Raw genomic sequence first — 27,571 nt, 5'->3', positions numbered from 1 at the left:
TAAAAGAGAAAATTTCCCCAAAAGATGGAGGACATTTTGCTTTTTCTCTTCAACTGACTTCAGTGACAACTCGCCTTTCCCTCAAGCCACAGCCTTTCTCCCCAAAGACGAATCATGGAAAGGATGCAGATGCTGACAAAGTAACAGCAGCTGCTGACAGGACTCCTGGCAAGTCCCCCTTCCCCTCCGAGTGCTTACGATCCAACCCAGCTGAGAACAGAAAGGTCTCCTCTGCTACAAAGTTCATTTTCAAGCCCACAAGATGAAGGCGGTGAGCAGTTCCAGAGGTGCTTCTGCAGAACAAGCCCCCCTCGGGAGCCCCCCACCCCCACCCCATGCTCTCGGATTCGTCTGGTTCAGGACAACAGCTGACACTATTTCTATGAAACAGTCACACTTTTGTAGTTCACAAATAATTGAATATTTTTAGCTTCATGCTATCTGAAAAATGAAAATCTACAGCACCATTTTCTCAAAAGGCACTTTCTAAGAACCACCTGCTTAAAAGAAAAGACAAGAAAAAAGAATCAAACATTTAACTCAGAAGCTACCTTGGAGAATACGTTTGCTTCACTAACACCTTAACACAGTGACATCAGATTCTGGTTTCCGACTGGATTAGAAAGAAGGGGTCTAATGGCCAGACAGGTGACCTGACCGGATCCTTGTTATTAAATGACATTTCAATGGGATTTTTCTCATTGGCAAATCCCAGCCCTCCATATGAATTTATTATCTTTCTATCTTTAATTCAAGTTAAAATCTATAACTTTCATCTTCTGAAAGTAGAAGATTCTTGACTATAATCAGCAGGTGAAAATCTAGAGTATGGCCTGTGGTGGGTAAAGTCAAAGGAACTTCAACTATCAGCAGTATAAGCGTTGTCCACTGTATTCTAATTAAAAATATATTAACCAATAGACAAAATTATAAACTGTACCTTTTTTAAAAGTAGGAAAAAAGTTAAGATATTTTTTTCCTTTGTTATATATGAAGAATGTTCCCCCTCCTAGGAGTCAACTTAGCCCTCACTGATCATATATGATTTCTAACACTGACACTGACCAGGAATGTCCTTAGGGAACAAAGGAGAAATTTAAAAACCACCTTTTATTAAGAAAAGAAGATCGTTACTTTCCCATTTCTACACTGATTTTTAAACATCTATTATTCTTGGCTGGTTTCCTGACTCCTTCAGAATCACGACAGTGCTTTGTTTGCTCAAATGGAAGAAAACAGGAAAATGAAGACAGGCTACTACCACTCTCAGGAAGGCTTTCCTAGGCGGGAAGCCTTCCAACCACTGTTACTGCAGCTTTGAGACATCTTTGAATTCTCAATATTAAAAAGAAACAATAAAATAAAGAGGCTAGTGATGTCTTTTTGCAGTGTGATGATAAAACTCATAAATGACCATTTGAGTAGCAAGTAAGGAACAACTCGTTTCAAAAAGGAGTCAATCTAAGAAGATGAGGTGAGTAAACATTTAAGTCCAGCTTAATAATATGAAATTAAAAATTGTACAGTTGCTAGTTAATTTTTTTGGCAAAACACTTAAGTTTAACATGGTAAGACTGTAGCTAGTCTAGCTGGCTCTTGTGACTGGTTTCCTTAAATTTCATAAAAGTCCCTACCCATGGAAAACTCATGCTCGCTTCTGAAAAGACCCACCAGACCTCCCTGAACCATCACCGGCACCGAGTTCTGAGCCTTTCCTTTAACACCGGGACCCTCTGCCGGCGACAGCGCGGAGTGCCGACTGAGCGTTTTGCTAGGTACACCTGCCACGGCTCTAGTCTGTCACACTAACCTCGCCGAGAGAACGCACCGTCCGCACTGCTCAATGCGGGTCACCAGAGGCTGCTTGGGAGGCTAGTGTAAGGCTTATGCTGGAAGGCAGAGATTAATTTTTATCAAGCACTTTCCAAATCACCTGGTGCATTTCTACCAGAATCCGAGAAATAAATTAGTAGCTTACAAACAGGGCGATCTCCAGAGAAGAGCATTCTTTTTTTGAGAAACTTTCCAAAAGGTAACTGTTAAAAGAAAAGTAAAGGCCGTGTCTACTTCTGTCAAAGTATGCCAAAGATCAGCACTTAGGAGGATGAGGTACCTTTTTTTCAGAGCCCCAAAAATTCAAAATTCGCACTTAGAAAACAAAGACTATCCTAATATTAATGGAGACCAAATGGCAGCACCCTTGTGTCCTTGGTATCACGTCATTTGTCTTATTTATTTTCGAAAACAAGACAAAAAACCCAAATGCCTCTAAGACTAGCCTTGATCCCTGCTCACCAGCTTATTGTTTAGTGCAGTAACTGTCTCCTAAAGACTCCACTAAATAAATATAGCAGCTACGGTTTTACAAATGGATGGTCCTCAATGCCAGTGCCTTAGTACTGTCAAACAGACGCACCTATCGGCACTTTACAAAGACGTATTTGCCATCAAGAATAGACATTAAGCTCCCAAACCTTTTCACAGGAAAGCCAATTAAACTAGTAGCTGTGACTAACGGTGGTTTAAAGTCACTTATACAGGGTAGAAAAATAGATAAAAATTTAGCATTCATTATGCAGATAGGGGAAGAGCAGAAAGGTCACTGTGAGTATAAGGAACTTTACATTAAAATAAATTTTAAAAAGGACCACAAATTCTACGCCAGAAGTGCAAAAATAACTGGAATAAATTTCAAAAAGGGTTTGCCACTTAGCCTTTATTTTACAATTCTAAGCACAAGGCTTCTTGTCATCACATCTGATCTACTGATTTCTCAATAAGCAAACGAGAAACGCACTGCAGTCTTCTAAGCTAACTGGCTTAGCTCGCAATGCGGAATAGTGTAAGCAGCACGCTGCATGTCACGCTAAAGGCAAAGCTGTCTGCGTAGAGTGTGCCTAGTTCCTCATTTTAAAGTCCTTCCGAGTAGACGCATTGATGCATTTAATGGAAGCAGTCGTAGTGGAGCACTAAATAAGAGAGGGTACTTAGCGGTCTCCCTCATGAACCGGACAGCTCTCGCGGACAAGGCAAGCTATGCTCCTCACCCCGGCAAAGAAGAAGTTTTGATCCTCTGGAAAAGAGCAAACTTCACCGCCATCCAGTTGGTTCTGACCTACAGAGATCCTACAGGACGGCAGAGAGCTGCGGCATGGCATCTCCAAGGTGGCAGTCTTTATGGAAGCAAACTTCCACTATCTTTTTTCCTACAAAACTGCCAACCTTTCAGTTAGTGCTTGACTATGTGACACCAGGGCTCTTGTTTGCCAACTTGGGGATTCCATGTCCAGATTACAATGAGTCAAATTCCAACATCGAGCACACAACAAAACATGTTTTACAGGCATCGGGTTTGCTCTGGAAGGGAAAAGGAATGAGAGCGCATGCACAATCCATGGAAACAGCATCTTACGTAAAGTGCTTTGAAATAGTGTTGTGAACGGCATTTCCGACACTGTGGTATAATAAACACACAAAGTGCAGTACTTTCTCAGTTTTCTGGCAGAGTGACAAAAGATTTCATGCCTACTAGACGACATGGCTCAGATTTTAGGCTCAAAATACAGTAAATTGGCATTAATAGTGGGTTACAGGTAAGAGAAATTAAAGGGTTAATCCATCAGTGTTCACGCACAGATGGAATTCGGAATGGCTAATGACAATGCCCACTAGAAACAACGTGCAGTATCTGTGCTGTGAATGAGTGCAAAGACAGAAACAAAGTCAACGAGCAATTATCGGGAGTTACAAGGGCAAAGCTCCCCTGCATCCAATGTTGCTGATAAATTTGGTTTCGACAGTTCATAGTGCTCTTCATACCTCAGAGTGGAGTCATCCCAAGTTTCATAAGACGTGCTTGCACACTCCAGTGGTTTAACTCATTTAAAATCATGCAAGTCCTCATGTCCTTTTTGTTACCAACACTTTAATTTAAAAAGGAAAGTTACACTGGTGATAAATCAGCAAATATCACCTCACATTTCTTTGATTCATTTTGGTAAATAAAAATGGGCACTCAGCCAGTGAGATCAGTCAACAAACATCTATTGTTTAAAGATTTAAGTATCTTCTAAACCCGACAATGCTCGCCGTCATTTCTTTGTTGTTGTTGTTTCTTAAATCAAAGGTCAACTTTATTTCTAAGTCAAGGGCTGCTTCATTTAGGCAATTTCATTTTCATTAGGATCTTTAAGAGACATGGTTTAAACTCGAAGATTACGAAAGGTTTCCTTCTGACATGAAGGCTGTATTACTTTTGCCCTTTTAATTGTGGAGGTGCCTGTCCCTCCCACTTCCGTGAGAAAGAAGTCTAACAGACCCGGCCTCCCTCTAAACCGCTTCTTGCACAAGACAGCAAAAACAGCCAGCTCTTAGGACCACATTCTAACATCTTTCTACAAAAGATGTTGCCACTTTGTTCTATAATTATTAAATCATTAGTCTACTAAATATAAAATAAAAGAAGCTATATTTCAGAACACATACATATATGTTTATATACACACGTATATAAAAATATATATATGAAAATCACATTAAGGTATGAGAGGCAGCAAGAAGTCAACCAGCAAACAAGCCAGTACAATCCAACGACCCCTCCCTCCTCTCCACCCAATTTCAGAGCCTCAGCCCTACAGAGTTTAATCTGTTACAGTACTGACTCTTTGTGAAAGCTTTTAAGAGATTTCTATGTACAACCCATAGAAATAGAAGGCTTTAGAATACAGATCACGTATCAGAAAGTTATAACTTCTGACAAGATTTTACAGCAGCTTTAGCAAACTTGCTAAAGTAAAAGTTCATGTTGCTACTGAACATATATATGTATATGTATATATAGCACAAATGGCGAATGAAAGTGCTGAACAGACTGACAGACACATGCTCACAAAAATGTACATAGAACATGATTTTGTTCCTAATGAAAGCGATATCTAGTTGAGGCCTCAGATGGCAGATGAGACAAGAGATAGTAGTCGGCTAAAACAAAGAAGTAGGGTGTGCAAAATAAAACCCAAATCTAGCTTGTCATGCTTCACATCCAAGCCAACCAGCTCTATGAACATCTGAATGTCCCTGGTAAGGCAGCATCTGAGAAAGACCTGGAGGTGATGAGGGCAAGGGAGGTAGAGGGAGAATTAAAGTGGCGGTTGGGAGCGTAAAAGGGGTAGAAAGTTCTCCAATGGAATGAATTATAAAAATATCTACAGACACACATCTATCTATTCTCATCCAGATCAAGACATACATATGCATGTGAAGTATGCATGTATATATTTCATGTATACAGACATTGTACAAGAACACACAAATGCACATTTTTCCTGCACACATCATTGTGTACGGTCGCCGACTGTTGTTCACGTAGGTGTGCGTGTGTGTTTCAAACCCTCATTTACTTTTCCTTATTAACCTATTTTTTTGCAGAGACAGTTGTGCTGCCAAGCACCTTGAGGTAAAGACACTTAAAGGGCTGGGCTACAAGAAGTGAACAACAAACCATCGGACGCTTCCTCCGGAAGGAGCCCGCACACGGAAAGCAGTTGGCTGGTTTCATATTGCATAATGGAGCTGTGTTCCTTGAAGTAAACAATCTTCCTTGTATCAACATAAGGATCAGACCCTGGTTGCTCCCCCCGCCCCACCCCTCTCCCCAGGGTCGGCTTTTGTATGGCTGGAGGCATTCCCACTCAGCCGACCCCACTGGGAAGCAGCATCCTGTACGTCCATTTCTCTTACTGTTCTTCCTCTCGGAGGATGGAGCGGGACTTTTCAAGCAAAGTACATTGTGCGTAAGGTGTCTTGGTGAATCTGTACGGCCTTGGCAAGAGCCTGGGGGTCTCGCCCATTGCTCTGTCCTGAGATATGGCTTCCTTCAGCACTGCAAGAGAAGCGACAATTAACACAGGACAAACTCAACCTGATGTAACGACTCTGCTGTACAACATCTCAAAAACACCACAAGACAGATCAGTAGAAAGGCCTCCATGTGTCCATCACCCAGTTTGAAGAATTATCCGTTCAAGGCCAGTGTGCTTTCCTCCCTTCATCCCCCAGGATTATGTCGAGGCAAATCTGAGACATCGTATTATTTTATCTGTGTGTACAGATATCACTTTCATTTCCAAGAATTAAGTTGGTCAAGTCAATAAGCCTCTCCATCACAGCGCGCACACGCTTCACTCCCCGCCGACATGTCTGCCTGCCATCACTTCCCATCCAGACCAGCCGCTGTCGAATGCTTGTGGAACTTTACTTCTGAATGGCAGGCCTTCATAGCAAACAGGCACACACGTGGATGGAAGAGCTCAGAAAGTTCCTCAAGGAAATGTTATTTCTTTTCCCCCAGACCATTTATTAGGGTCTAACCCAGACCTCATACTACCCCATAGTGCAGCCATATCAAGCAATGTTGTACACTTGCAACCAAAATCCGTTTCAGAACATTTTCTTCCTTCTCGAGGCCTTGCTATCATCCCCCACCCACCCCAACCCCTCCCCTGCCTGACCTCCAAGGAACCCTGATCCTGGTCGCTGTCTCCACACAGTCACCCAGCCTGGGCTTCATCTGCCACAACCGAAGAACACACAGCAGAAAGTGAAGCAGGCTACGAACCATGACAAGACACAACAGAGAGAAACCCCAGTACGAAACAAACAAAACCAAACCACACAGAAAATACTAAAAAACACATCAAGTCCAAAGTGTTTCAGAAGGGAGATCAAGTGATAAAGTTCTATAGAGACTACATTTGGATTTTGGTGAGAATCTCTCGTAATTGGGGCTTTTATATTACCTGTCATGTTCTTTGTCCACAAGATGGTATCTGGCTCTAAATGCCACCAGGTGAGCATAATACGCCGGCGCAGGTATAGAGACGGACCGTGTGCAGCGCACATAGGTGTGGCAGAGCTGGTAGGTTAGCAGCTGAAGCTCGTCCGCAGTGAAGCAATTATCATCCCACAAAACATGATAGTGTGAAGGGCGGCTGGTGCCCTGCAGAAGGGAAAGGCAGATTCTATTGATTCTTGATGTCTTAAATAAACATTCAATGCAGACCGAGTTATGTTAAAAAGGGTCAGCTCTGTATAGCACCACAATGTATTGTAATTTAAAAATCAATGTCAGAGCATTTAGTTGAGCTCCTATGTTAGCAGTGGCTATGCTAGGCATTATGGGTTCAGAGTAGAACAAAGTCTAGAGTTTCCTGTCTTCTGATAACCACAATTTGGCAGAGGAAGAGAGGAGAGAAAAGTCTCTACAATGATAAACAATGAACAAATGGCTTAGCACGATCAGTACACAGCCTTACGTGATGGCGAGCCCGTGGCTCCTTTAGCAAGGTGGGAACAATGGAGCTCAAGTTTGAAAGATGAGTGAGATATTCTTTTTATGTCAGAATGAGAAGCTATTTGTTCCTACTTTTTCAGTTTTCCTTGATTGCATTTACACTAATTATATATTTGTGAGATAACTTACTAATATGTATTCTTGAACAGACAGAGGAAGCCATTGTGTTTATTTGTTTATTCCACACGTCCAGTATGAATGGCTTGTACGCAGGGATTCAAAGAGCGACTAGTATGTATGAGCCTTTTGGGACCTTACAGACCAGCAGGAGAGGGAAACAAAAACAGTTACAATATTATCTATTAACTATAACAGGGGAGGGAGGGAAAAAAAAAAGAGGACCTGATGCAAGGGGCTTAAGTGGAGAGCAAATGCTTTGAGAATGATTGGGGCAGAGAATGTATGGATGTGCTTTATACAATTGATGTATGTATATGTATGGATGGTGATAAGAGTTGTATGAGTCCCTAATAAAATGTGAAAAAATTTTTAAAAAAGGAAAAAAAACTATAACAAAGAGGGATGCATAGGGTGTTTGGGTAATACAGAGGAGGGGCTTTTGTCTGGAAGCTTGTCCTAAAGGCTGAGCAAAAGTAAGTCAGGAAAGGAGACTTGTAAGGGGGTACTGTGGGCAAGACACTGAGTTACTGAGCAACTATCTGAAGTGATCTTGAAAAAGACCATCAATTGCTCATGTGCAAGTTCCGGTTGAAGCCGAAGAAAATAAAAACAAATCCACCAGAGCCAACATACAACTTTGAGTCTGTCCCACCTAAATTCTGAGAACAGCCCAAGAACAGATTTGTTGCATTGAACACTACTGACAAAAGGCCTGATGAGCTGTGGGAGGGCTCCGAGTACATTATACACCGAGAAAACAAAAGGCCATTCAAACAACAGGAAAGAAAGATCAGCACTAATGTCAGAAGTCTCTTTCCCATAGTTAAGGCAACTGGAAAAAAGGGTGAAGTCCAAGTGCTAAATAGGAAATGTCAAAGGGCAGTTTGAGAAGACAAATTCAAATATTATAATGAAATGTGCAAAGACCTAGAAAACCATGCTCAGCATATCTTTTTTTTCTTCAGAAAAATGTATTTGCAATTCAAATGTTCATATAAAAAGCATAAAGCTTAAAAAGTTCGTAGATATGAGTGTGCAGGTGTGTGTGTGTGTGTGTGTGTGTGTGCGCGTGGCTCAGCATATCTTAAAGGGAAAAACTAAAGAAAAAATTCAGGCCTAAAGTTGCCATAGTAAAAGCTTCTGGATAGCAACAAGCAGAGATTCAAGTAGAGCGAAAATGTTTTGAAAATGATGGTGGCAGCAACTACACCAGTGTGTGATCTAACTGAATTATGGATTGTTAAAATACCAAGAGCTCCTAACAAAATTAAAAAAGGAAAAAACAAAGCTTCTGTGAGAAAAATATATAAAAATAAAGGAGCTATCAAAATAAAATGGAACGAATACACAAAGTCACTGTACCAAAAAGACTTAGTCATCTGTGGGAAACTGAGGACCAGGAGAGGAGTGCATATGGACAAATTCTTTATTCTCTGAATTAAGCAGCCTGGGAGGCCAGGATTCAGGGTGGAGGGAGGCCCACACATTTGTGAGTTGGGGATAAGGCCCAGTCACATTCTCCTAATTAGAAATTATTCCCACAATATCCTCCCATTACAGTGCTACCTTAATGTTACCCCTTACTAGCACACGGCTGATTGCTATCTGGCCGGTAGTTTCTCTACATGTTGCTATTGCTCTCCCCACTCAGGGGACAGTCCCCCTCCCACTTACCTGCCCCCACCACTGGTGTTAGGTTACTCCCAAAGGATTTCAGGGACCTCTAGTGTTAGGACACTGGCCACCTTGTTATGTATATATGTCGTTATCTAGGTTTGGAGCTATCTGTGGTTGGGGTGGCTTGTATGCTCAGACCTGGTTTCTGATACCATGGAGGGAAGTGCCCCAAAACTTTTGCCTGCCTCTTAATTTCCTTTAAATTACACAACTGTCCCTTAGGACCCATCTGGATGTGGGCTGGGTCTCACACACATCCAACCATTTCAACAAGTAATATTGGATCAACAACTAAGGTACTGCAGAAGTTCAAGCTGCACTAAAAGCATTAGCCAACAACAAAGCTCCAGGAACTGGTGGAGTACCCACTGAAGTGCTTTAACAGGTGATGAAGCATTGGAGGCACGCACTTGGCTAGGCCAGGGAATTTGGGAGACAGCTACTTGGCCAACTGACTGGAAGAGATCCATGTCTGTAGCCATTCCAAAGGAAGTAGCCCAACAATATGCAAATTATAGAACAATATTACTGATAGCGCATGCAAGTAACATTTTGATGACGATCCTCCAACAATTGACAGGGATCTGCCAGAGGCTGAGGCTGGAATCCGATGAGGACATGGAACAAGGGATCTCATTGCTGATGTCAGATGGAGCTTGGCTGAAAGCAGAGAACACCAGGAAGATGTTTCCTTGTGTTTCATTGACTGTACCAAGGCATCTGACTGTGTGGATCCCAGCAAATGATGACCAGCCTTCGAAGGCTGGGGATTCCACAACACTTCATTGTGCTCCTGTGGAACCCGTACGTGAATCAAGAGGCAGTCGTACAAACAGAACAAGGGAACTGCAGGGCTTAACATCAGGGGAGGTGTACATTAATCAATCCTTGGTGCAGATGTGGAGAACTATTTGCTTAAAATATGCACTCCAGTAGTTTAGTTTCAATCCTTAAAAGTCCTAGTAACTTATGTTTTCTGTTACCATGTACCAATAAAATGGTAACATTTTATTATAAAGGGCAACAGATATAATAAAGTGATAAATGAATGAGACAATAACTTATGTGATGAGTCTCAAACCAAAGTAATGTATACGGTACATAAAAAGCTGTAAGATACAGCTATAGACTAAGACACATTTTGCAGGAATTTTGATTTTAATCATTTACAAGTAGCCTAAATTAATTTGAACTGCATTCCCTCAGACATTCTGGGAAGGTGGGTATATGAGGAGGTACCCCTCCAAAAAAACCCAACCCGGAATTGTTTCCCCTCAAAACTATGCATTTAAATTTTTTTTTTGATTTTAAAATTTTATGAACAAGGGACGAGTCTTTTTAATTAGATATTTGAAATACAACTTTATTCTAACGAAAAGGAATGGGAATGACAGTTAACAAACAAAACATCACCACTGAATATTGTGATGTGACTGTAGCAGTCTTGTAGTTGAATTTCAAGAAAGAAAAATGTGTTCCCAAACAGCTAGATATGTGGGTTCAAAAAAAAAAAAAGGTTTTTAACTGCCACACTCACTCCGAAGCCCATTCATCTCCTTCAGCATCCCACAGATGAGCACATTCTGCTGAGCTCTGTAATGAGTGGCAAACACGCTGCACCACTGACGTCACAGGACAGAGGCCTATAAAACTAGACTTCTGACGCTGGGCTCCAGCTTCCTTCTCTCGCGGGTCATCATCTTCATCCGGGAGAGCGGTTGTCTGCGCAACCTCTAAATCATGCTCATACTGGGCTGCCAAAGCTGGGTCCATAACAACCTCTGGTGGGGCCAGAGCAGGCATGGCCACAAACTCCAAGTTAGGATCGCCAATGAGTTTTCTAGCAAGCCAAAGGAAGGGCTTTTCAAAGTTGTAGTTGCTTTTGGCAGAAATGTCATAGTACTGAAGGTTCTTCTTTCGGTGGAAGACAATGGATTTTGCCTTAACTTTCCGGTCCTTAATATCCACTTTGTGGCCACACAGCACGATGGGTATGTTTTCACATACTCGAACCAGATCCCTATGCCAGTTAGGCACATTCTTGTAAGTAACCCTTGAGGTTACGTCGAACATTATAATGGCACACTGGGCTTGAATATAATAGCCATCTCTCAGTCCTCCAAATTTTTCTTGACCAGCTGTATCCCACACGTTGAATTTGATAGGTCCTCTGTTAGTATGGAACACAAGGGGATGGACCTCAACACCTAAGGTAGCTACATACTTCTTCTCAAATTCACCAGTCAGGTGACGTTTCACAAATGTCGTTTTTCCAGTACCACCATCACCCACCAGTACAAGTTTGAACTGGACTTGGGGTTCTCCTTGGGCGGCCATCGTGATGGATCTTCCAGAAGCGTCTCCGGGGCCACGTCTGATTGAGGGATGGAAAGATGGCGGAAGCGCAATTCAAATGCCCCTTAAATTTGTTTCATAAAACTACCTTATCACCTTCAAAGTACTCTCCATTACACTTAATACGTCTGTCACATCTGAAATTCCATTCTTGGAAATATTTCCCAAACTCATCTGTTTGGATAGCTGACAGTGCCTCCCTCGTTTTTTTTTTTCTTCACCTCCTGTGAGTCTTCTAAGTCCGTTCATGTCCCTCTTCATTCGCGGAAACAAAAAGAAGTCACATGGAGTGAGGTCAGGAGAGTAAGGTGTGTGGGGCAAGAGAAGCATGCTGTTTTTGTCAAAAACTGGTGCACTGAGATGGCTGCGTGAGCAGGTGCATTGTCCTGGTGGGAAACCAGTCCCCTGTTAGGCAATCCTTTGAGAACCTCTGAATAGAAAGCTTGACTAACAGTCTGACCTGGTGGAACGAATGCACTACAAGTTGACATTTTAGTCCATGGAGGAAGGTGATGGATGTCCAGAATACGGTTTGTCATCAACTGACATTCCACCCTTTTTGAAATGAGAATACTACTTGAACACTTGAGTTTTTCCCATAGTACTGCCCGTGTCAGCTGTGTTCAACATCACAACAGTTTCTGCGGCATTTTTCCCACAGCCGCACACTGTTCTCTTAAACCAGTGGTTCTCAGCCTTCCTAATGCTGTGGCTCTTTCATACAGTTCCTCATGTTGTGGTGACCCCCCCAACCATACCATCATTTTCGTTGCTACTTCTAAACTGTAATTTTGCTACTGTTATGAATTGTCATGTAAATATCTGATATGCAGGATATAATCCATTGTTACAAAAGGAACATAATTTAAGCATAGTGATGAATCACAAAAACAATGTCATTATATATTGTGAAATATTTACTTCTAATGACAAAGCAATGAAATTCTGTCTTGAAGCATGGTGTAGCATGGGTAACAGTCTTCATGTTGGTACTCATAGGTGGGCGTGTCTGCATGTGGGTGGACCCGCCTGGAGACAGAGTGAGGAGCTGTGTCTTGGCTCCTAAGACCATCAGAAATATGTGTTTTCTGATGGTCTTAGGCAACCCCTGTGAAAGGGTCATTTGACCCACCAGTTGAGAACCGCTGTCTTAAATTGATCATCACAAAAAATGAGGTTTGAGTGAAACTGCTTTTACAAAAAAATTCCCTGTGACCAGAGAGAAGCTTCCCAGGTGAAGCCACTGGGGTCACTAACTCAGAGTGAGTTGCTCCATGCTCGCCTAGCGGGGGAAATGCTACGCTGAAAGTTCCTCTGCGCCCACTGCAATTCCGGTTTCTTTTGGGCATCCCATCCCTTCATACTTTCTGCTGTTGGAAAATTTGAGATATATTTGATTAAAGCATTTGTTCTACAAAGATAAGAAAGAGACAAGATTTTCTGGAGCACCGAAGAAAAGAATAAGAAAAGATCAAGTTGCAATCCTAAAATTAAATTATTTCACATGCTTAATATATGCCAGTCAATGTCAGAGTTGTCTGTGAACTACAATTGTCAAGAAGAGGTATGGGTAAGGTGACCAGATTTTCACACTGGTAAAGCGGGACACCAGCGGGACACCATTGATAAAACTCATATCCTGGCGAAATAGCCACATGGCAGCCAAAAACCGTATACCCTAGCTTGTCGTGCATTCTTTCCAAAAATAGGGACTTTTAAAAAATGTGGCGGGACGCGGGAAAAATTGTTAAAAATCGGGACTGTTCCGCCAAAAGCGCGACGTCTGGTCACCTTAGGTATAGGTCAAAGGAAGTATTAGGTGCTGTAGAAAACTTAATATTTTAGGTTAAATTAAGGATTCATATGAGGGAGATTCTTTGTATTATGAACTGACTTATAATTTAGTATTTTCATAGAAATAAGCACCTCTCAAGTAACAGAGAGAGAAGTTTAACTTATTTAAAAGTTTCATCTAACTTCACGTGGAACTGAGTTAGAAGGCAAAAAAGGGAGAACATCTCTTTCTCCTTCTTTAGAGATGTTAAGAGTAGCCACAATGAGGAACGTTTCTGAACTGAAGCATGTGCCTCCCGTGCAGACTCACCTGTATCCCAGCATGGCTACAGAGGTAGAAATCAAACTCATACGGGTGCGTAATGTCGGTGTCCACCGTAGTTCCAGCCGGAATGTTGCCGCTCCTTCCGACCTGGGATGGTTGGGTCAAACAAGACAAAGATGAAGAATGCACCCAAAACACTTTTTAAAACATACAATTAAAAACGGTTCTCATATTCCCACTACTTTCAGGCCTGTATTAAGATCAGAACATATTCAAGCCTTGATCCCTATTCTTTTTATTTTTAAAAAATTCTTCTTTTACTTTTGTTTGCATGTTATTTTCTGCTGAACTGATTCCTGGAGGCTTTCACTTTCGTGTGAGGGTCTCAGCTTTCTTGTGCTTTTGGAGCAGCACCCACTCCTCTTCTTACGCAGCCCCTGGACGGCAGGCCTCCTCCGGCCAAGAGCACTTTGCAAGTAAGGAGGCGCGTACGTTTGGGGGCTTTGGTCACCTAGCTATGCTTAGTGTGACCAGAGAATCCACATCTACACATAACTAACATGTTGAAAAGTTATATGCTATTTGGGGGCAGAGAAACACCGAGGTTCATATCCTAATTAATAATTGTGTGATTGTTAGAGCACTGTGTCAAACCTCTCTCCGTCACTGTTTTCTCGTCTGTACTTACATCCTCCCTATAGTTAGTAGCAGAAGCCCTGGTGATGCTGTGGGTTAGGCATTGGGCAGCTAACTGCAAGGCTGGCAGTTCAAAACCACTAGCTGCCCCCATGGGAGAAAAATGAGGCTGCCTGCTCCCAAAAAGATTTCCAAGGAAGCAATTCTATTCTGTCTTATGGGATCATTATGAATCATAATTGATTTGATGGCAGTGGGCATTAATAGTATTTTTTATTAATAGTATTATCTAGAACATGGGTGAAAGAAAAATCAAATAAAAGGACTGGCATGACTAAATGTAGTTTAACTTCCATGGGTCATGATTTCCTCAGGTATAAATTGGGCAAGATAGTAACTACTTCAATGTTATTAAAGATTAAGTTTATGAAAAATACTTGTCTGCTATTCTTTCCTCTTCATCACCACAACCAGCTAACCTTTACTGAGTACTGACTGTGTCAGGAACCGTTCTAACTGTGTTACACACTTGAATTTATTTAATCTTCTCAACAACTCCAAAGAAGGCAGACACTAATAAAATCTGCCCAAAGCAGCACAGCTTGTATATTTACTAAGGGAAAGGCACTCCTTTCTCAGTCTTTTTCATCAAATCGTTGTCTCTTGAGGATCAGACACTGTCAACCCTTAGATCAGGCATCCTCAAACTACGGCCCGTGGGCCACATGAGGCCCGCTGAGGACATTTATCCGGCCCGCCGGGTGTTTTTGCCCATTTGCTTTGTTTACTTCAAAATAAGATGTGTGCAGTGTGCATAAGAATTTGTTCATAGTTTTTAAAAAAAACTATAGTCTTGCCCTCCAACAGGTCTGAGGGACAGTGAACTGCCCCCTGTTTAAAGAGTCTGAGGCCCTGCCTTAGAGTTTCCTGTTTGTATGCAGGCCGGCCGGCCGGCTCAGGGACTGCCACCTTTCCCATGTGCACACAGACGACACGACCTATTCCCCAGGTATTTAATATCTCCTCTCCGCCCCTGCGGTGGCCTGCGCCGTACGGAAGACAATTCTGTGTGTGTACAAGGAAACACTGCTTCAAAGTACTTAGCATGGATTTAGACTAATCTCTTTCTTCTTCTTCTTCTTTTAGCAATTTTATTCAGTTTGATTGACATACAACAAACCATATACATTTAAGGTAGACACCTCGCTGTTTTGACACATTTTCTTAAAAAAATTTTTTTGACACATTTTCTACCCATGAAACAAACCAACACACTTGAGACAGTGAAACAACTATCAACCTCAAAGTTTCTTCACAAAAAATGTGTTAAGGGTAATAATCACCTTAGAGAAAATATATTAGTTTAAAAATAAGTAAGCAAGCAGCCAGGCATTATCAGTATGTAACAATAATCATTCTCCCAACTACCCTGGTTAGCTTCTAGGAAAGTTCTTTAACCTTAATAAAAGAGACACACCGTCTCCCAGGGAAATGGGGTTAACCACTGTGCCTGAGCCGCTTCTTGTGTTTAGCTGGGAGAGTAGAGGCTGAGGAGAGGAAGACAGAACAAGATCTTGCACATGTTAGGGGTTGACAATTTGAACGTCTCTCTTTCTCTATTGCGCTTTCTAGGGCCTGTCTCCAGGGCCTTACCCTTCTGCAGGGAACACAGTGCAGGAGATGGGGAGGGTTCCCACGGGGGATCTGCTTGTAATGTTAAGAACATGGCCTCGTCCCACTGATTCCCGCTCATCTTTTGAGTAGAGACTGCCTTTCCCAGGTTGATATTTAACTTGGTCCTCAATTTGTCTGTAACTTATCAGTTCACCCAAGGGGGAAAAAAACTCCCCACACCCTCCAGATACCCTACCGTTGAGCCCATTCCGACTCACAGCAACCCGATGGGACGGAGTAGAACGGCCCCTGTGGGTCTTTGAGACGCTAACTCTTTAAAAAAAATCATTTTATTGGGGGCTCATACAGATGCGATAAAATCCATAACTCAATTGTATTGAGCACACTTGTACATACATTGCAATCATCATTTCTAAAACATTTTCTTTCTACTTGAGCCCTTGGTATCAGCTCCTCTTTTCCCCCTGACCCCCACCTCCCGCCCTCACAAATCCTTGATCAATTATATATTATTATTGTTATTTCACATCTTCCACAGTGTTATTTCCCTTCACCCACATTTCTATGGTTCATTCCCCTTGGGGGTGGGAGTGGAGAGTTCCTAGCTTTTTACAAACACAAAATTTTACAAGATCACTTAAAAAAATGTACCTTTTTTCCCTCTGAACATTTAAGGAAAATATGATTAGAAAAGACTATTTTCCCAATACAAAGAAGAAGAAATATCCTGGAATTGATAGTGGTGATGGTTGTGTAACGCTTATGAATGCAACTGAACTAGTGAAAGATATGTGAATTGTCTACCAGGGAAACTGTTAACAATTAAACTAATTAAAAAAAAAGAAAAGTCTTTAAAAATATGTTTCTTAACAACAACAAAAAGGCTGAATGGGACTCTGACTATTTTCGATGTTACTTGAATAGAAAGCTAACAAGTAACAGCCTATCCTGATGCTTCTCTGTCACCGGCTCTTATACACCGGGAACCCTGCTGTTGGATGGAGGCCTTGTTCACATGCTCTATGAACTATTTTAGATAAACCTGGCATATGACAGGATTGTAATAGATGCAAGATTACCCTTTCTGTCCTATCAGCACAAAATAATCGAGTGTGATGTCTCTTCTGAACGACAATGTAAGTTATTCCCGGTTGATAGTCTTTCTCCAAACTGATGCAGGCTTCTCGGATTGCTAGTAGTTCATAATACAACACCTAGAAAAGATGAAATGGAAAGATTTGAAATCTGTTCCTTTTCACAGGCCTCAAAGTAAGGTAACGATTTAGTCTCAAGCTTTCTTAATCTTATCATTTCATAGATAATTATATGATACAGCTTTATTGTATCTTAGCAATTATCTGAGGATGGTCTTAATTACAATCAAAATTTCTGCCTTTAAGAATTCTCAACTAAGGTTTTTAGCTGGATTTTAAATTAAGAACACAGTGTTGGACTTAACTGTAGTATGAGATCACAGATCACCAACCTGTCTAAACTGTCCCTCTGAAACACCATCTCGATAAAAGATTATCCGAGTAGGTTTGAACCGAGTTGACTTGTAAAACTGAATAAGAAGCTCCCGGACCATGGAGGCCAAATCCTGGATGATCTCCTGTCGGGGTCTCTGAACTCTTACTGTGGCACAGTATCTGCTTGGGTGTGCATCCATACTACCTACAACCTAGGTTGGAAAAAATAATAGAAACTGAGGTAATAGAAAGCTAAATCGATTTCATTGACAGTTACATTTTGCTACAATCTTAATACTTACCACCATTCACTTTGAGAATAATAAAAATAGATTACTCCTAGTAAAGACAAGTACACAATATGACTCCCCAATACGGAGTGAAAATGACTTTCCTGCACATGACACTTAGCAGTTGGAATCTAATCTATACATGCTGCTGATCTAAGCCCATAAGCAAAGCAAAGAAGTGACATCACAAACCAAAAAAGAGGAAGGAATTAAGTAATAAAATAAAATAAGGATGGTCCGTTGAAAGCCTTGGTCTCTATACAAGGGAACTTTTGAAAGTTGGTGGAAAAATAAAATGGAAAGATAATGAAATATTTCTGCAAATGTCTATATTTTCTTCTACTAGTAATTCATTGTCACCTTAAATCTTCATCAATTTTAAGCTTCATCAATTTTCAAGCCAGACTTCTCTATCCTGTTCCTCCCTTACCCCCACCAACTGCCGAGCATTTGTTCTACTGGTTCCTGTAGACCCCAGACTCTGAATTCTACCACGTCGATCTGTTAATTGTGTCTTTTACTGCAAGGGTACTCAGCAGCAGTATTTTCAGGTTGTTCCGGTTCCTCCTCCTGGTATCCTTTGGCCGTATTTGCCAAGGCTCAGTCTGTATCCATAAAATCCTGTATTCTATGCTTTCTTATTGTGAAGTATGAATGGGTAACAACGAACAAACAGAAGCCAACTAACCTCCACATTTACCTAACAGTCACTATACACTTGCGCTTTCGGACCCGGCATAAAGCAGGCGGCAGGCGCGTTAGCTGTTGGGACTGCTCAGTACTTGCAAGTTCTTACTTGCTGACAGAAAACACTGATTTTTCTCCAGTCATCTCCTTTATGCATTTCTTAGAATCTACCATTCTGTTTCAAGTCTCCTACCATATACAAATTCCATTAGGAAAATGTTCACCAATTCTTAAATCCTTCCCATACCACAAAGCAAGCATCTTTTATGGGACATCAAACTCTGTATCAGCACTGATTATCTAGCCTAGTAGTTCTCCACCTTCCTAATGCCACGACCCTTTCATACAGTTCCTCATGTTGTGGTGACCCCGCCCCCAACCATAACATTATTTTCTTTGCTACTTCATAACTGTAATTTTGCTACTGTTATGAATCGGGCGACCACCTCTGTAAGGTACATGATATGATAACTTATAGTGAAATGTACAAAGATCGAGTTAGAAAACCAAAAAGGAAGAACACACTTATTATTTGTCAAGTTGTAATAGCTGAAGAAAGAAATTCCAGCCTTGAGTAGTTACAAAACAACCATTTTATGGGCAAAAATTTGAGTGATGTAGGAAGCATACAAAAATATAAACAGAATACAGTTATTTAGCCATTTCAAGAGGTTAAAAATTGACAGTACTGATGGAGGAAGCTCAACTTTCACTGAAGATGATGCGAAAAAGAAGTCTCTAGGTATGGACAGAAAACCAACTGAGCTGCTTCAAGAAACACTGCACCCCGGCAAGCTCTCACTCATGTCAGCCCCGGCAAGCTTGGCCTGACTGACCCACTGGGAGATGTACACATTTGTGCCCATTCCAAAGCAGAGATCGCCTGGATGAAGAACTGACTGAGCAGTGTCAAAAATGGCTGCAGCTGCACAGCAACTGGGAATTGCACAAATTACGCAGAATTCAGAAAAGACACGGTGTAAGGGCTTTCACTGTTGATGCTGATGACTATTGGCAGAGACAGGAGAACACCAGAAGAGGTTTAACTGTGTTTCACTGACTACACAGAAGCAGTCGTCTGCACTCATAGCAAAATCTGGATCATTAGGGGTAGCGCTGTGAAAAATGGCAACCACAGAACTCTTGATGTGTCCATAGTGAGACAGCTGTCAGAACAGAACACAAGGATATGACATGGTTTAAAATCAGGGAAAGTGTATGTCAAGGTTGTGTCCTTTCACCAAACTGATTTAATCTGTATGCTGGGCAATTAATCTGAGCACCTGGATTATATGCAGAAGATACACAGTGATATCATGCTTGGAGGAAGGCTCATTAACAACTTGTGGTATGGCAGACACACAACTTTACATGCTGACTGTGAATAGGACTTGAAACACTTATTGATGAAGATCAGAGATTACAGCCTACTAGACACTACAGGTGTTGTATATCAACATAAAAGAGAAAAACACCCCGAAAATTCTCAAAACTGGACCAAGAACAATGCTGTGCATGATAAATGGAGAAAATACGGAAGTTGTTAAAGATTCCATTCTTCCTGGATTCACATCAATGCCCATGGACGCGATTGTCAAGAAACCAGATGACATGGGGCATTAGCCAAATCTGGGGCAAAAGTTAAAAGGAAAAGATGTTACTTTGGTAACTGAGGGGCAACTGACCGCTGAGGTATTTTCCATTTCCTCATATGCATGCAAAAGCTAGACAATGACAAAAGGAAAGGCAAGAACCGACAAACCTGAACTGCTCTGTAGAATACCAGTAGAACAAGTCAGTCTCTCCTGGAAATCCAGCTAGCATGCCCTTTAGATGTGGGAATGGGGAGAGTTTTGTCTTTCTTTACACATGCAATTAGAGGGGACGAATCCCTGGAGGGAACAGGCTGGATAAAGGGTCAGGGAAAAAGGAAGACTCCCATCGAGATGGACTTGACCCAGTAGTGGCTTCGGCAGTGGGTCCAAACAGCAAGGACTGTGAAGACGGCCCAGGATGGGCCATGTCCCATGCACACATGGTGTCTTTGAGACTAAATTTCTTTCTTTCTTGACTGAATTGTCTTGATGGCACCTAGTCACAATAGCAACATGGAATTTGCAGCTCTCAAACTAGGGAATAAATATTCTTAAAAGAAAACCCCACACAACATTTATAAATGTTCATTCCATTTGAAAAGCTGAAATAAAGTGCTGCTATTCATCTAAGCACACATTGGCCAAACCGACACTCACAGCAGCAATAGAAGGCTTCTTCCCGTCGCCAGCCGGGGGGTGAGTGACGTCTGCCCCCAGAAATATCACTGGTTGCTGGAACACAGAAGGTCTTAAACACATTTTTCAAAGAGTTAGATAATTCTTTAAAAACATTGTTTTCATTATCCACTTATGTTTAAACAACACAACGGCAAGTTGCCGACAGAGCACAGTGTCTCTTATAGCGCTGAAGTACCGACGATTTCATCTCTTAATTCATAAATCCCTCCGTCAATGGAATAACAATGTCACAATGGGTCTATCCAATGTGATGAAGCAGTTTCTTTCTTGAGCACTCCTTCTGGTGGGTGCAAAGGGCAACCCCATAATAGCCCAAAACTTTCCTACATCGCTCTACTAGTTTTTAAAAAAGTTTTATTGGCATATAACTCACGTATCATACAATTCAATAGTTTAATCAAACTCTACCAGTTTTTAATCAGTCTTTCCTGACTTTTAAGATGATGTAATTTCTCAAAGACAAAGGGAATCAAAAGGCTAGATCGGTGTTTATTAGAAATAAAGTCATTCATTTTTACTTTTAATTTAAAGGTGTGTCCATTAAAACTCAAAGGTATGTCTTTTAGTTCTTAGCACCTGTCATTTGTTTGTGTGCACCTTATCATTAGCAGTATGTCCTATGTAAACCTTTCAGCACGTGACTTACTGATCTCCTATCTGTAAATTAATATGTAATATTTCCAATCCAAAAGACAAATAAAAGATTGGACTTATAAAGATACTGATAATAAAAGGCAATAAAAATGAAAGCTAAGAGGAGAAGAGTTATTTGACTTATGTCATTACTGACTAGGATGAGGTCACGAATGGAGATCCTCATTATATTCATCTCCTTTATGAATCTCATCTTTTAATTAATAGGATGTGAAGCCGAAGCCACATAGATAAAAAGGCTCGTATCTCAGACACACAGGGCTCCCTCTTGAGTCCAACGGAGTGGTTCTCGACCTTCCTAATGCTGTGACCCTTTAATACAGTTCCTTATGTTGTGGTGAACCCCAACCATAAAATTATATTTTTGCTACTGTTATGAATCAGGCGACCCCTGTGAAAGTGTCGTTTGACCCCCAAAAGGGTCACGACCCACAGGTTGAGAACTGCTGCTCTAATGTCATTTTGACAGAGCGAGACCGATCAAGGTTCTTAACTTTTTGAGTCCCAGTGGTTTCAACCACTACGATAGAATAGTAATTATCTGCCCGGTTCTCAAAAGATACATCATCTGGGTCTCAAAGGCTTGAAGGTAAACAAGCGGCCATCTAGCTCAGAAGCAACAAAGCCCACATGGAAGAAGCTCACCAGCCTGTACAATCATGAGGTGTCGAAGGGATCAGGTATCAGGCATCATCAGAACAAAAAAACTTATCATAGTGAATGAGGGGAGGGGAGTGCGGAGTGGAGACCCAAAGCCCATTTGTAGGTCACTGGACACCCACCCTCTTACAGAAGGGTCTCGGGGAGGAGACGAGCCAGTCAGAGTGTGATGTAGCAACGTTGAAACATACAACTTTCCTCTAGTTCCTAAATGCTTCCTCTAGCCACCATCTATCATGATCCCAATTCTACCTTACAAATCTGGCTAGACCAGAGGATGTACACTGGTACAGATAGGAACTGGAAACACAGGGAATCCACGGGGGAATGATCCCTTATTGACCAGTGGTGAGAGTGGTGCTACTGGGAGGGTGGTGGGTGGATGGGGGCAGGGGGAACCGAGTACAAGGATCTACATGTGACCTCCTCCCTGGGGGACGGACAACAGAAAAGTGGGTGAAGGGAGACGTTGGACAGGGCAAGATATGGCAAAATAATAATTTATAAATGATCAAAGGTTCATGAGGGAGGAAGGAGCGGGGAGGGAGGGGGAAAAATGAGGACCTGATGCCAGGGGCTTAAGTGGAGAGCAAAAGTTTTGAGAATGATGAAGGCAATGAATGTACAAATGTGCTTTATACAATTGATGTATGTATGGATTGTGATGAGTTGTATGAGCCCCTAATAAAACGATTAAAAAATAGTAATTATCTTTCAACAAATCAATGGAAGTATTTTGTCCTTTCTTTTTTCCTCCCCAGACTTAAGCCAAATCCAGAACCATGATTTTGCCTTCTTATTTATGTCAGAAAGTCCATTTTCTTAAAACCATGACCATGAACTTGCTGCTCAATTCTCTCAATGATGTTCTCCTCGGCAGTGCCCTGTACAATTAACCACCTCCTGTTTCATACTTTCTGCTGTTCCTGTTAACCGGCCACACGACCCTCAGCCTCCTCCCCCTTCTCCCCCTTGCTTTCTGATGAGTCGCCTCATGAAACGATCATCCAGGCTGAAGATGACGTCTCAATATGGAAGTAAGTGAGAAATAACCGAAGCTCTCAAATTCCTGAAGTTTATGTTCCCTAGCTGGGTCAGATGCATCTGCACTAAAGAAAAATGATGGGGGAGGAAAGAGGTTTCTACCAGGAAATCTCTTAACCTTGCCAGTCAAAACCTTTTTAATATGTTTTGTTGTTGAAATGTCCACTGATCTCACATGGCAGGAGTTATCAAAACTGTCTCTTACACAAAGACAGACTATACAGAAACATTGTAAGAAGCAAAATGATGAATATTTAACTGATCTTACCTTTGATGAGGCACAAGAATATTATTGATTCCTCCGAGTTTAACATTTATTTTTAGGCACAGGTTTGAGAGCGTTTGAGGAGATGTTTTAATTACATTCTTGACTTGAACACACTGTGTCGCCATACCCAAAAGTGTGTCTCCTACACGTTTCACCTCCGCTACCAGATAAATAAAAATACCTCTAGTTAGGAAAAAAAGTCAAAGTTTGCTGAAACTGAAGCTACTGTGTGTCCCTGCCTTAGGATACATTATAGTATTACAGGACACCAGCGATTACACACATACTAAAACTAGGCTGGTAACATTTAAAGCGCTGTCCTAAAGATTAGCTTAAGTATTAAGAGCTATTTTCTTCTTTCTATAGAGAGTGGTATTTTCACCTTCATAAACACAGTGCAACCACAGTACTAAATACAATAAGGAGTAAACAACCTGAACATCACCAACAGATGAACTAATAAACAAAATATGATATGTACACATGATGGATATTTACAGTGATAAAGAAAAATAAAGTCCTGATACATGCCACAACATGGGTGAACCTTGAAAACATTATTCTGAGTGAGATAAGCCAATCACAAAAGGGCAAATCTTTAATGATCTCATTTGTATAAAATATCTAGGATAAATCAAAGTATTACAGATCAAAGTTTTATTGGTGGTGAACAGGGGCGGAGAAGAAGGGAGAAGAGGGAGTTATGGTTTAGCAAGTAGTGGGTTTCTGCTTATGGAGACAGAAAGTTTGCTATTAATTGTTAGTAATGGTTGAGGAATAGGATAAGTATCATTAATATTGCTAAATCATACACATGAAAGTGTTTAAGTGGAAAATGATGTCTATATATACTTTACAACAACAACAACAAAAAAACCCATACAAGGAAAATGTCATATTTTATTTACATTTCATTGTACTGTCCCCCAATAATTTACTATGAAGTTATAATCAATTGTCAATCCTCCAGCCTTTAATTAAAAATACTTCAATGTACCCTCTCTGCCATTATAAATTTTGTTCAATATACAAAACTTCTTAAATGGAAAATATTTAAATATCAATTTAAGATCATGTTTTACATGGTACAGCTGATAAGGAAAACAATTTGGTGGTCCCTCAAAGAGTTAAACACAGAACTACCGTGTGATCCAGTCAGTCTAGTATATAGTCAAAAAAAGTAAAGGCAGGGGGACTCAAGTAGATATCTGTGCATATCCTAGCATTATAGATAGAAGACAAAAGGTGGGAAAACTAAAGTGTCCATCAGATGAACGGCTAAACAAAATATGGTATATACAATGTAAATTTACTCAGCCATAAAAAGAAACATACTTTTTTATTCGTGTACTTTTTAATTGTGGCAAAAATAGACACAACAAAATAGGCTCCAATCTAACAACCTGTACATGTACAATTCAATGCCATTGGTTGTGTTGTGCAATAATTACTGATATCCTTTTCCAAATTATCCCACTACTGTTAACATAAACTAATGCTCCCTAAGCAAAAACTCTTCCTACTTCACCCAAATACACTTTTAATTCTTCTTACAGTATGGGTGATTCCTTAAACATTATGCTAAGTTAGTAAGGCAGACTCAAAAGGACCTTTATGATCCCACTTACATAAGGTATCTACTGCACAGACACCAAAAGGAGATTAGCAGGGTTGGAGAGGGAGGAACGGGGAGGTCTTGATTAATGAGTACAGGGTTTCTCTGTGGGGTGATGGAAAGGTTTTGGAAATAGATAGAGGTTGCAGCTCATCAACACAGTGAATGTAATTAATGTCACTGAAGTATGCACTTAAAATTGTTTAAAATATATAATTATTTTGCCACAGTAAAAAAAAAACAAAACAGATATGAGCTACCAAGCTAATAAGAGACATGAAAGAACTTTAGACGCTTATTATTAAGTGACTGAAGCCAGCCTGAAAAGGCGACCCGCAGATGATGCCCCTACAGGCCCACCTTAGAGATGTGCAGGTTCAGCCCTAGACCAGTGCCATAAAGTGAGTATCGCAGACACGTGTAAAAAATTACTCAGACACGTGTAAAAAATCTCCCAGTGCATAAAAAGGAGTGTTTACACTATACTGTAGTCAATTAAGTATGCACAGATAGCACTATGAAAAGTTGATCTGTGAGGAGCATCACAATGTGAAACAGATAAATGGAAGGAGTATGTACTGTTGAAAAATGGCACTGCCAGACTTGGTCAACAGAGGCTTGTCATGGCCCTTTAATTTGTAAAAAGCTCAGTATTTGTGAGCACACTAAAACGAGATATGCCTGGGCATGGTTCTGGAAAAGGCAAAACTGAAGAGACAGCAGAAAAAAAATCGGAACACTTCCTCTTACTATCTTGTAATGAAACACTTTGTATATGTTGTAACTAGTAAGAACATCTGCTATTTGCAACATTATAGCGCAGAGATATGTTTTAGTATTTCCTTTTAGAACCTGTTATAATCTACGCTCTCCAGGAGTAACAAGTACTTGAGAAAAAACAGTCTCGCGATGACGATGACGCTTACCATACACTGGCGTCTTCCCTGGCAGGATGACGATAATGAGCTGCAGCCCTGAGTAGGTGTTCTTGAGATGCCGGAACATGGGCTCCACGCTGTCGGCCCCCTGCGCATACTTGCAGAAGCAAGGCTGGCCCTGGATGGGCATCCCCGCGTCCTTGGAGATCTTCCGCAGCTGGTCCGTGAACCCCCTAGGGGTAGACACCACTAAACTAGAACATTTGTGTCGCCGTCGACACCCACCAAACACTTAACCAGGAAGTTTGGAAAAGGAATGGAAAACATTCCACACGTAAGAGGTTAAAGGCAAAGGTGGGTCAGTAATCCCTCTGGGAACTAAACACACCATCACACGATTGCATGGTCTTGGTAGTTTATAAGAGTACTAGAACTGGAGCGCCTGAGGGAGAGCTTAGCTCAGCATGCTAGGTACCACTCACAGGCCTGCTACTGACTAGCTATGTTATCTCAGGCAAATTATTTCAGTTTTCTTCATCTAAAATGAGTGCTTCCATTACAGGCAGACTTGGTGTGGAGATTAAATGAGGTCAGGTACATCAAGCCTTAAGCTGGCAGAGACATGGCTAACATCTTAGCTATTAGCTCTCATTCGATCCTGTCAAGATTTGCAAGTGGAGGGAGGTAACGTACTGGTGCCATTTCACAGATGAGGAAAAAGCCTCAAGGCGTGACACAGCTAGCCAAACTCAAATGAAGACACAAACGGCAGAGCTACAACTATTCTTTCTGAACTATTACGCACCTTCAAATAGAATCGCGGGAAAGACGATGACCTTAGGAGAGCTTAAAAGCAAAGCAAAACAAACAAAACACGAAAACAACCAACCAAACAAGCAAAAAAGCAAAACCACAGAGGTCAAGGCAGCACTTCCATGTACCTTCATCCATACTGAAAAACACAAGTAACTTCACACTTAAAAAAAAAGCCGCATTTAACCTAGCATAAATGAGTAATGATGTGGAGGTTTTACAACCACTTTATTTGTTTTTAGAACAAATAAGTTCTAAGTAAAGAATCTGAATGATCTTTGCTCAAAAACAGTCTGTCCCTCTGAAAACAGAAATGAACTTTATAGAATTTCCCTTTTCTTTTCAATATTACTATTTAATCCCAGAAGGGTGAAGTTAAACAGTTTTATTTTTAGTCAGCCCAAACGAGAGCCAGCTGCTCAATGATTCTGAGACTTTGTGATGCACTGAATTACTCGATATGGCCTTTCTAGCCGCAGTCTTTGTGAAGGCTGCCAAATGACTGGTTGAGACCACTGATGTAGGGTGTATACACGCTAATGTCGGGGATCTCCGTGCATTCAGGGAGGCGACAGGTTTGCGGAGTGGGTTACCCCAGGGAGCTAGGTGGTTGCGCTACTGTGGAGCTAGAGAGCTGGTTAGGCATTTATCGACAGCACTCACGGAGCAGTACCACATTGCCTGAGCACGGCACAGGCCCAGGAGCTGCGTGGCTGAGGACCAGAGATATGTGCTTGCAAGCACAGCTGAGAAGAAGCCTTCCTGACTCATGAACTGTGCTCTGAGCTTTTCTGATGCTGAACTGTAACATGTTAACTACCCTAATAAACGCCACAGTCGTGAGTAGTGTGAGGTCTTTGCAGCCATTGCAGTGAATATTTGAGTTCAGCAGAGCAGTAGAGTGTCTTGGGGGGTGGGGGGTGGTGGTGGCTGGTGTCAGAGTGGGTAAAGAAGCATGCCTGACCACAGCCTCATCAGAATTGGCCTTGAGCTGATGCTTCGTTTAATTTTCCTTCTGTCCTGCAAAGTCTGAGGAGGTCAGACACCAGCACAGCCACCCACACCA

The 27,571-nt window shown here is 41.4% G+C and overlaps 2 protein-coding genes across 2 annotated transcripts in view; both read right to left on the bottom strand.

Annotated features, from left to right (window-relative positions):
* Window positions 1–333: 333 nt before the first annotated feature.
* The window catches only part of AGO3 (argonaute RISC catalytic component 3), a 151,589-nt gene continuing 124,351 nt past the window's right edge, over window positions 334–27,571 (bottom strand). The window contains exons 12-19 of the mRNA XM_075553875.1: window positions 25,741–25,925; window positions 23,200–23,359; window positions 20,532–20,622; window positions 17,320–17,514; window positions 16,913–17,047; window positions 13,608–13,709; window positions 6,798–6,997; window positions 334–5,881 (exon numbers count right to left, since the gene is read on the bottom strand). Coding sequence (XP_075409990.1) covers window positions 5,773–5,881; window positions 6,798–6,997; window positions 13,608–13,709; window positions 16,913–17,047; window positions 17,320–17,514; window positions 20,532–20,622; window positions 23,200–23,359; window positions 25,741–25,925 — 1,177 coding nt within the window. The 3' untranslated portion in view covers window positions 334–5,772. The remainder of the gene's footprint in view (window positions 5,882–6,797; window positions 6,998–13,607; window positions 13,710–16,912; window positions 17,048–17,319; window positions 17,515–20,531; window positions 20,623–23,199; window positions 23,360–25,740; window positions 25,926–27,571) is intronic.
* On the bottom strand, window positions 10,667–11,540 carry LOC142434446 (GTP-binding nuclear protein Ran-like). Its single transcript, XM_075539166.1, has one exon. It carries the CDS (start codon window positions 11,483–11,485, stop codon window positions 10,682–10,684), a length of 804 nt encoding a protein of 267 aa, XP_075395281.1. The 5' UTR covers window positions 11,486–11,540; the 3' UTR covers window positions 10,667–10,681.

This window comes from Tenrec ecaudatus, chromosome 1 (assembly GCF_050624435.1).
Source record: "Tenrec ecaudatus isolate mTenEca1 chromosome 1, mTenEca1.hap1, whole genome shotgun sequence".
Lineage (NCBI taxonomy): Eukaryota > Metazoa > Chordata > Mammalia > Afrosoricida > Tenrecidae > Tenrec > Tenrec ecaudatus.
The sequence above is the reverse complement of the archived record's forward strand: the minus strand, read 5'-3'. Positions and strand labels throughout refer to the sequence as shown.

Coding starts and splice junctions, on each gene's coding strand:
- LOC142434446 (XM_075539166.1), bottom strand. CDS start 11,485: ATGGCCGCCCAAGGAGAACCCCAAGTCCAGTTCAAACTTGTACTGGTG.